A 10901-nucleotide genomic window follows, 5' to 3' on the forward strand; every position below is an offset into this window, starting at 1 on the left:
TGAAATGTTTCTCACCAAAAAAAGCCTTTTAAAATAGTGAAGCTCTCACCTGACAGAGATGTCACCCCGTGACGCTTTATGAAATCTGTTCAGCAGTAATTTAACCTAAAATTTGAACTGCTTTACCCCGCAGTACTTGACGACTCATGTGTAATGGCGCACGGTTCAAATGAGATATTCAATAACATCAATAAGATTATTGATGCTTTACAATGCCCTTCAGAGACCGCTGTAGGTCTATATTTTCCCGTACTCCTGCAAATGATTAAATCAGCTATTATCTATTAACAAATTAGTCCTTACACAGATAATAGACTGCACCCTTAGGGTTAGATTGGCATGTAGTCCCCTGGCTGCATTGTCTGTAACGCTGCTCGTGGATGAGCTGTGCCCTCTAGCGTCTGATAGTAGTGACCATCAGCAATGAGAACTTGATTGGACCAGAGGTCAGCGCCTTCAGTCGCCGCCTCAACAGCGCTGTGTGAACGCAGAGGCAGCAACGACAAAGCTAGAGGGGGGGGACAAACCAACTATTTGTATCGTATGCTTTCTTTTAGCGCATGAAGTGGGTACAGAGAGATTCTTCCGCCCTCCTGAGTTCTCCTCCCGTGTGTGTTCATAAAGACCCACCTGAGACAGAAAGGACGGGCTGCGGAAGCGTCAGAGAAGAAGCGCTTTTATTCTCAGAGGGAAGGGAAAGCTGTTCTGTGGACTCACACATCTTAAAAGGTATGTTTGAACGTAAACTGCGGCTGTGTGCATTTTGTTCCACTTGTTATCCCCCCCTACAAAGCAGTTATTGTTGCAAAAGCAGGCCTGTAAATGTGTCTGACCAGGTGCTGGTTAGTTTGAATTTTATCTTCCGCAATCTTGGGTGTTTCAGTGCTCAGGTAAGAGACTCGGCGTCTAAACGTTGAAGTTCCTGTGTTTAGTTAACAGCTTAACCAGCTTAAGGAACAATTGGTATTTTAAGATGAATGGTACTACTAAGGAGATGAGTTTCATGGAAATTACAAGCTAGGTAAACTTATTAGAGTTAGAACAAAAAAACTTATTTTTTAACTTACCCTGTTTGCATTTATAACTACTTCAGCAGTGGAGCCGCTAAAAGAGGGATCAGAGGGGACAATTAGATTTGTAAAAATCCAAAATCTCACAAGCTTCTATATGTTGCAATATCTATTTATATACTGATTTATTTATGTTTAATTATGCTTTATTTTTTTCACTCTTGTACCATGACACTACTTCCTGGCTCTATCACCTACACTCCTATACATAACAACAAAAGTCAAACTGGTTTCCTGCAAAGTCTTATAAAGTCTTACATCTAACAATGTTAGTTTGTGGCCTCAAAAAGTCCTACAAATGAATAGATTTCCCACTTTGTGTATTATTGTCGTAAATCCTAACTTGTGTATTTCTTCTCTCGTGGGTCGTCAATTGTGTGGGGTGTGTGTGTGTGTGTGTGTGTGTGTGTGTGTGTGTGTGTGTGTGTGTGTGTGTGTGTGTGTGTGTGTGTGTGTGTGTGTGTGTGTGTATGCTGTGTCAAATTTACAAATCTCTTCATGCAGGGAAGTAATCTTCTAAAGAATTCTGCTAATCAACGTGGCTTACAGGCATGAATGTAATTTTACCCTATTCTAAGCCAGTTGTAGATTAAAATTTAAAATAAAAATGCTCTTCAATATATCAACATTAGCATTCGCATTTGCCAACGTTAGCCAATTTTTAACATTAGCTAATTTTTAACATCTTTATTGCTCCAATAAGTGAAACTGAGCCAATATTAATAATAAGCAATATTTATGTACAGTTTGTTGCTGCATGCGTTTTGGGAAAGGATTGGCCATGTGGTGTTTGTTTAGTCATATGGCAGTAATAGCGATGAAGCACAGAATTGTGGGGTGTTTGGCTGGAGTAGTGAAGCAATGTCAGCGGTGTAGTCGGTTTTGCTGAAAACGTTGGGAAAGATATGTCATATTGGTTATTACCCAAAGCGACGATATTAATTTTTGTCGAAAAACAGGAAAAAATAATTATACTAAAAAAACAAATAAATAAATTACCAAACCTGTAAAAAGTCTCACTTAAATCGACATGTTATAACTTGCTCTTTCCTCCATTGCACTCTGTTCCCCTTTCGTGACAATATATTCACGTGTGTGAAATCTAAACTGGTGCTACAGCGTCTAGGCTGTAACCTGCTCTTCCTGCCCTGAGACATTTTCCTGAGGGCTATGTTTTTGACTTGATTATTTTATCAATTGGATAAATGTTGCTATGGGTACCTGTCATAAAGCTTGCAGTTTACTGTCGTAAGATGCTGAAGTCAGGCAGCCGAGGTGTAAATGCACTAAAGTCACCGGGCTGGAAGAAAGCCAATTTTAGTGAGTAAAATTGTAGCTATTTTGACTAAACTCTTAAACTGGATTTGAATGAGTCAAATATTAAGTTGCAATCTTTCAAAATTCACGTAGGTCTTCAACGTAAATTATAAAAGCCCTACGAATAATTTCCTGAAATGTGCAAAACTCTGAAATTAGGAGGGTAATGTTTACACCCACCCATCACCACGCATCTCGCTACTTCATCGAAAACTTTCTGGAAACACCCCTGCACTTACCACCATTTTTGGTTGCATAAAATTTCTATAGTTCTATATATATATATGTGGTGGTGGGGACTGGCTTTGCTCCAGAATATGTGAAGCACATCTTCTCAGGTCCGCATTCTCTGACATGCTGAGGCTCATCAGGACAACACGTACTCCAACACAACTCTGGCACACACACACACACCTCCTCAGCTGGGCTAGGGTTAGGGTAGGGCTAGGGTGTGTGTGTGTGTGTGTGTGTGTGTGTGTGTGTGTGTGAGTGAAACTGGCTTTGCTCCAGAATATGTGAGCACATCTTTCAGGTCCGCATTCTCTGACATGCTGAAGCTCATCACAACAACACGTACTCCAACACAACTCTGGCACACACACACACACCCCACACACACACACACACACACCTCCTCAGCTGGGCCTAGTAGTACAACCTGACAGAACACTCCAGAATACGTACATTTTGTAAAGTTAGAGCAGTGTAATTACAGTTAAATCAGTTCAGAAATATGTCATGTGTCTTTTTTGTTGTGTTTGTTTTAATCATTTCATTTGTGGTTATGGTGTTTCAGTGACGTAATATCTGTCAGTCTTCTGCGTTTGCTGTGTGAACAAGCAGGCATTTTGCAAGGTTTTTCTACTTGCAACATCTCTGAGCTGAAAACCTCCGCGCTCACCCTCTGTGTTGTTGCGCTGCAGAAGAGCTGAGCCTGACATCCCAGCACCCTGCTGAAGGCTTTTCATGGCTCTGCATTAACATCACTATGGCGTTGACAGAATTACTGCTGTGCTGACTTTAGCTCACTCTGCTTTGTTGTTTTTTGTTTTTTTTTAACATCCTGTGTTTGGTCTTTTGCTGGACACTTTTTAGACCTCCTCTGTCTCAGGTCTGAAACATTCATAGTGATATTCATACGACTTTCTCTCTTTCAGCCTTCATTGGCATTGTGTCTTCGGTCTGTCTCATCCGTCTCACCATGGATGGCCCGCTGAGCGGGGCCAGTAAAGGGGCCAGTGCCCTGCAGACTTCATCACGTCACAGATGCCCCTTGCTGTCTTTATCCCTGTATGAATGACTGTTTTGGAAACAATAAAGCCCCCAAATTCCTCTTTGATTGAACAAAAGGAACCATGCATCCGCTGCTGTCCCTCAGTGTCTTCGGACTGCTGCTGCCCCAGGCCTTGATGCGTGTGGTGGACTCGCCCTTGAACTGTATCCCACGCAGATCTGTGCCCAGTAATAGTGAGTGTTGCTCTTTCTTCTTGTGTAACCTTGGTTTTTGGGTGTGCGTTGTCAGCTCGTGTTGGCTCACAATGCCGTACGTTTGGACCGACTCGCTGGTTTAAATGCCGAGTTAAGGACTCTTCTGTCTCCAGGCAACAATGCCCTTCTGTTTTGGGAGGAGGGCGTGTTCAACTACTCCGCCATGCTGTTAAGAGAAGACCTGGACCTGTTAGTGGTGGGTGCCAGAGAGGCCATGTTCGCTCTTGATCTCAGAAACATCTCCAAGAAAATTACTTCAGTAAGCACAAATCCAAAACTCATTCTCTTAACCAACATCTCTGAGATAGGTTGTTGTTGTTTTTTTTTGGCGACTTATTCGCTCTGTGCTATTTGTGGTGCTGTCATTTACTTTCACAAATGTTGTGACTTCCCCCAGGAGTCTGTGTTTTTTTATTGAAATTGTCTGTAATATATCAGCACAGAGGAGCACCAGATTGTAATGTGAAAAAAAATAATACATTGTTTTCCAAAGCATTTTACTGGTGTAAAGTGTGGCAGGCATTTCTATTAATTGACTTAATAAATGTAAAGTAGTAGTATTATACTAACTATGCACATCTAAGATTTTTATCTGTTCCTCAATATAAAATGGTTCATGCTCAGTCAGCTTTCAGGTCTATTGTGTTTAGGTCTGGCATTTAACTAGGCCGTTCAAACACAAAAGTGTGTTTTGATCTAAACGCATGGCTTCCAAGCTGTGTCAAACCAGCAGTTTATCATTGCATTTTATAGCTAAGGGCAAAATTATTAATACTAATTTTGGCCGGTGAGGCTAATATTTCAAATTAAATCCCTTAAACTCTTAGACGAAAATGAGACCAAAGTCTCTAAGAAGATAAAATGATACAAAATGAATATATTATTTTTGTGTGTTTTTTTTACTAAAATGATATTTTTAAAAACATTTTTACCCTTCTGCATAGTCAGTGGAATTTTCTTTTTGGCATTAAGGCAACCAAACCCTTCTTGTAATTTCCTGCATGTTTCTACTGATATTATGACAATGAGCTCCAGGTCTTTTTAGTGGAAAGGCCTTCATGCAAACACCAAATCTCCTTCCACAGATTCTGTATTTCAGATACAAGTTGGCATTCTGGCTGACCACTCCAAAATAATTACATAACTTCTAGTAACAAAAAACATGTTGGTTAATTAATTTGCTTAAACAACCCTTAATGTATCATGTATTAAGGGTCCCGTATCAAGAATGACCAATTAAGTTAGACATATTTATCTGATCCCTTATAGAGTTTAACATATTTACAGTTCCAGGCCACAGAACCAGAAGCATCCAAATAAAACTTCTGTGTGATGTAGCAAAGATTTTCTACCATTGAAAAAAAACAACAACATTTTATTTAAAGAAAAAAATAAACCTAACAACAATCTGTGGGTTTGCCCTTTCAGGTTGAATGGAAAGCTTCTCCAAAACAAGTGAGGGACTGTAAAAGGAAAGGAAAGGATGCAGAGGTTGGTCGCTTTACTTGCATGCTGCCATATTGCAACATTTTTAACTTGTTGGATTTCTTAAAAATCTATTTAAATTGACATTTTCAGACAGAGTGCAAGAACTATATCAGAATACTCCATGAGATGGTGGATGGGAAGATGTATGTGTGTGGAACTAATGCTTTTGATCCAGCATGTAAGAAGATGGTAAGAAATTCAAAGCTGCTGTAATATAGTTTTTGTTTTTTTTTTTCATCCTGATCATTTTGAGGACTTGCGAAATAAGGTCATGGTTCAGCACTGTCCGTTTCTTGTTGCAGTCGTATGCAGACGGGAACTTGGCATTAATGGAACCCGAAGACGACGGCAAAGGAAAATGTCCATTTGATCCGTTCCAAAGACATGCCTCCATTATGATAAGTGAGTAGAAATTCTGACTTGCAAAAGGTCTGGGTAAAACTTGAAAATGCCACTGATGTTTTTATTCGAATCTCATTCCCTGGCAGAGAATGACCTCTACTCAGCCACTTCCATGAACTTCCTTGGCTCTGAGCCGGTCCTGATGCTCAGCCCATATGTCAACCCCCTGTCTGGTCCCATACGCACGGAGATAAAAACCTCCTGGCTTTATGGTAATATGGAACTTAAGTGTTGATGAGCATTTTTGATTGTTTTGATGCAAAGGCACAAGAAATTGTCCAGGTAGTGTGTGTTTGGTTGCATTTTAACGTGGGAGTTCATTCAAATATTTCCTGTGCCCTTTAAAATTTAATTAAGTAATCTTAGTCCTAGGAATGCACTAACATGAGAACAATTGCCAAGTTGGCAACAGGGACAATTTTCAATGTTAGGAAAAGTAACTGATACAAGCACCCCTTTGTCCCTACAGCTGTTTCCCTTTTTAATGCAGCACAAAGATTAGCATGATTAGTTGGTTGATTGGCTGATTTCTATTTGTATTTATTGTTTTTAGAAATATTTTATTGTTTGTTTTAGTTTTTAAATCATTATTTGCCCTTTATGACTCTGATAAACCTGAACCAGAATCTTTATGCTGCTATTTTGGTCAATACTGAAACTCTGTACATACATGAAAATGGCATGAAAACTACCACTCCGCTGCATCACCAAATATGTTACATGGGCAAACATGGCCAACCCCCCTCCCTCCAGAAAGACATTATAATTATTAATATTGGTGAAGTTTTTGCTTATGGGCCTGGAACCTATATGTTAAAAACTAACTTCCATCGCTTCCCTTGTCAATATAAAGTGCACTTCTATTAAGAGGAGAAACTTTAATCAGTAAAACTGTCATTTAAGGAGTTAAATATTTGTTCTGTGTGTTGAGGATTGAAGTTAATGGTCTTATGTAATATATTGATGCATGTCTGTACTTTCTGTATCTAAGGGACCTGGGTGTTTAAAGGAACATTTTCATCTTGATCATGTGTAGCAAATATATTTTTGTTTTCTGCTATTCCAGATCCCAACTTTGTTTCCATGGCATCGATGCCAGACAGTGAGAAGGACGACAACGACGACAAGGTGTACCTCTTCTTCAGCGAGACGGCTGTAGAATTCAACTGCTACAGCAAACTGGGAGTGTCCCGTGTGGCCCGTGTGTGCAAGGTAATGTGAACAACAAAAACACAAACAGCACTTCCTCATCCCCGCTAGTTCTGCCATTTTTGCTGCTTGATAAAGAATTCTCTCTTCCCGGTTTCCTCTTGGCCTTGTTTTGTGACAGAACTGCCTTTGTGCTCATAGGGAGATGAAGGAGGTCAGAGGACATTGCAGAAGAAATGGACATCCTTCCTTAAAGCCAGTTTGGACTGTCCAGTCCCAGGCTCCCAGTTGCCTTACATTATCCAGGACTCGTACCGCTGGTGTGATCCCTCCCTGCACTGGAAGGAGTGCGTTTTTTACGCCACCTTCACCTCGCAGTCGTATGTTTACACCAACAAACAAAAGAGTTCTTCATGGATTGGGGCTTAACACTCAATGACCTTTGGATTTCTCATCATGTGTTTCAGACACACATCCGAAATATCTGCGGTGTGTGCGTACCGCATGTCTGACATCAGTAAACAGTTTTCAGAGGGCAAGTACAAGACCCCGGCCTCCGTAGAAACCTCTTACATAACGTGGGTGACGTTCAGCGGAGAGGTCCCTGAGCCTCGGCCTGGAGCTGTGAGTCCTACCTTTAATTCAGAACGTGTGTTGTTGAAGTGTTTGGAGCAAAGCAGAATCTTAATGGGTCGCTCTGTTCTTTTTTATGAGTCAACTCAGCAGGAAACCAGTTCCTCCTGAACCCTTGATTGTGTTGTGCTCCTTTTCTCTTTCTCTCCTCGCCTTCCTCCTTCACCAGTGCATAAACAGAGAGGCTACTAACTCGGAAATAAAAACGACCCTGGACCTCCCGGATAAGACCCTTCAGTTCATCCGAGAAAAGCCACTCATGGACCAGGCTATTGAGCCAATAGGGGGCAGACCATTGCTAACGCATAAGGGAGCTGCATTCACACAGATTATAGTGAAGCAAGTGCAAGCTTTGGACGGTGAAAAGTACAACGTCATGTTTATAGGCACCGGTGTGTGATCGTGTCCAGCTCTGGCATTCATTTCCATTTTCCTATTAGTCCCCGAATGCATGTTATTTACTTTTAGAATTATATTCATTATTTCTTGTCATTTATTTTAATTTAAGATCAAGGCAAGTTGCTGAAGGCTTTGCACAATGAAGAGATGTTCATCATAGAAGAAGTCCAACTTTTCACCCCTCCTCAGAAAATCAAGATCCTCAAGTTTTCCAATAAAATGGTAATATAAAGCCACAGTAGTTTAATTAGAAAATCACTGTTCAGGTCTACAATTACAACCACAACTTTGCTTGCTTTGTGTTTGTTTTTGCACAGGGTCAGATTTATGTCGGCTCAGACATCAGTGTAGTTCAAATATCACCAGCTAACTGTGAGAGGTCCTCTACCTGTTTCGACTGTGTTTTATCCAGAGATCCATACTGTGGATGGGACAAGGTTGAGGGGAAATGTGTTTCTGTTTCCAGTTCACAGAGGTAAGCCGCGCTCAGTTTACACATCCCTTGAAAAAGTATTTATACTCCTTGAACTTAACACATTTTGTCACCTGACAATCACAGGCTTCAATGCATTTTAGTAGGATTGTAAAGTGGAAGGAAATGGATATAAATAATGCAAAATATTAATCTGAAAACCTCACCTGGTTTCATATTTTGAGCACATTTCGTTGTATTTGCATCTGAGTGTCTCAACCGTGTGTGAACATCGAGAGGCTGAAATGTCTAAGCTTCTACCTGATCACCTCTGTGTAATATCTCAAGCTCAGTCTCTTCCAGAATTTCTTTCAGACTTAGCTTTATTCTGAGCAGATTCCCTGTCCCAGCTAGAGAAAAGCATCCCCACTGCATGATGCTGCAACTTCCATGTTTCACTATAGGGATGGTGTGTTCAGGGTCCTGTAAAATTCAAATAAAATACGTCAAGGTTTAAAGTGTGAGGGGTATGCAACCAATAAAAACGCAAGCAATTATCAGTTGTTGTTTTTTTCAGCAGAAAGCAGGTAATCTAGTCTCCCTGTAGTCTGCAGCAAGGAAAGGAAACTTATTCCGCTACACATGCATACAAATAGTAGCAAACTTCTTCAGGTTTTCTCAACTGACAGATGATGAGTTCTTAGCTGCCCCACTCCTTTCTAATTTTGCCCTGGGCAACCGCCCCCATGGCCAATATTAAAAACCACCACTGGGAGAATGAATAATTTACAAGGCACTATAACTGTTTTAAACTAAACTAGTATTTTAACTTTATTTTTTTTTAGTGTGCTCATCCAAGATATGAAAGGAAATGCTAGTCACTGCCCTGATGCTGGTGAGTTAGTGCTCTTCTGCAGCATTATCACTGCGTATTGATTCACTTCAAAAGGAACTGAGGGTTTGTGGGTTGTTAAACTAATGTTGTGGGATCTTGTTTTGATTTCAGGGCCTGTTGTTGAGCCTTTGACCCGGAACATCAAGCCTGGAAGGATACTTAAGCTCAGGTGTCCTTCACCTTCCAACCTGGCAAAACTCATCTGGAAGCGGAATGGCATACCTCTCCCACATTCACCTGAGGATGGACTGCTCATTCTGGACGACTCAGATAATAATAATAATAACTCTGGTAAATACAGCTGCTTGTCTGTGGAGAAATCCAAAGCTGGCGAGTACGAGACCATTGTAGTCAATTACGAGGTCATTATAAGCCTCGAAAACGGGGGCGTTACTCAGGCTCAGAGCAGTGGTGAGTCTCACTCTGGACTGATAGTTGCAATTGTCGTCCTTGCTGTTTGTCTCGTTCTCCTTTTGACCTGGAGAGTTGTCAAGCGCCACATTAACCTGCCTTGTGATCGCACTAAAGAGAAAGGAGAAGAACCCCAGCAGACTCGTGACTTAGAGGCCAAGGATGCCAGTGTGCCTTTGGCGGCTGAAACACCGAACAAACACACCAATGCAGGGGATGCGCCATGTCAGAGGGGACCAACACGCAAGGAGTAACCCTTTCGTCTATGCACCTTGACGAGTCAACTATTTGGAAATGGCTAATGTTTTACTACAAAAAAAAGAAAGAAAATGTAGTGTATATTTTTTTTTGTTGAAAATTGTGTCATCTTGAATAACTGAGTGTAAAAGGACTAATTTTTTTTATTATTATGATGAGATCAAAGATGACACGTTTCTTCAAGGTTTTCTTTTCATTAGCTTCACTGTTTAAAAAAAGGAGGAAACGGGCCAGAAGTATACACACCTAGTGTAACATACAATTCAATCTACTAAACTCTTTTTTTTATTTTAAAAATAACATTTATCTTTTTGTTTAGTTTTTTTTGTTGGGCAAACATCTTTGCTGGTGAAGGTCCAGGGAGCCAAACATTCAACTTTTGCTTCCCAAAGTAAACTTTTAAATCCAATTTTAGATTTTTTTTTGGTGGCCTCCTGTTTTTTTAAGTTGTTTATTTTAGGTTATTAGACTAAAACCCATTCTATACTATACTGTCAGGTTTACTGACTAAAACCAGTTACCCTGCTGAAGTTTTCTTTTTAGATTTTGAAAACAATACACGCGTACATAAATCTTGCTATAAAAGCTGACAAAAGCGTTTCTGCTTCAGCTTCAGGCCTTGTAAAATCTGTGTATTTTCTACTCCTAATTCATTGCACAACTATTTGTGCCAGAGGGCAAATAGCTGCTACATGCTGCTGTGTACCGTAATTAATTTTACTGTGAGCGCCAGTTTGGATTGATGGATGGATGTGGGCATCCCATAACTTTTGTTGTTATTCATGTGCAGTTTATAAGCAGCAGCACTAAAAAAAAAACTTGTTTAGCTGACGGTAGATCTAAATTCAGGAGGTTTTTCCAATAGGTTCAAACCCTTTTTTAAAAGCTTTCAGTTGTTCAGACTAATTTTAACGCTTTTGGCACAAGTTTGATGCTTTTGTGGTATTTTTGTGTGTTTTAAATTGTTATAATCCTGATT

The 10901-nt window shown here is 40.3% G+C and overlaps 1 protein-coding gene across 1 annotated transcript; it reads left to right on the top strand.

Annotated features, from left to right (window-relative positions):
* Positions 1 to 432: 432 nt before the first annotated feature.
* On the top strand, positions 433 to 10292 carry LOC102237592 (semaphorin-4E-like). Its single transcript, XM_014475999.2, has 15 exons — positions 433 to 729; positions 3545 to 3854; positions 3989 to 4134; positions 5304 to 5366; positions 5454 to 5552; positions 5666 to 5765; positions 5852 to 5977; positions 6832 to 6977; positions 7116 to 7294; positions 7382 to 7538; positions 7717 to 7939; positions 8056 to 8168; positions 8264 to 8421; positions 9204 to 9253; positions 9365 to 10292. Exons 2-15 carry the CDS (start codon positions 3743 to 3745, stop codon positions 9916 to 9918), a joined length of 2226 nt encoding a protein of 741 aa, XP_014331485.1. The 5' UTR covers positions 433 to 729; positions 3545 to 3742; the 3' UTR covers positions 9919 to 10292.
* Positions 10293 to 10901: the final 609 nt, after the last annotated feature.

The sequence above is a fragment of the Xiphophorus maculatus genome, chromosome 6, assembly GCF_002775205.1.
Source record: "Xiphophorus maculatus strain JP 163 A chromosome 6, X_maculatus-5.0-male, whole genome shotgun sequence".
NCBI lineage: Eukaryota > Metazoa > Chordata > Actinopteri > Cyprinodontiformes > Poeciliidae > Xiphophorus > Xiphophorus maculatus.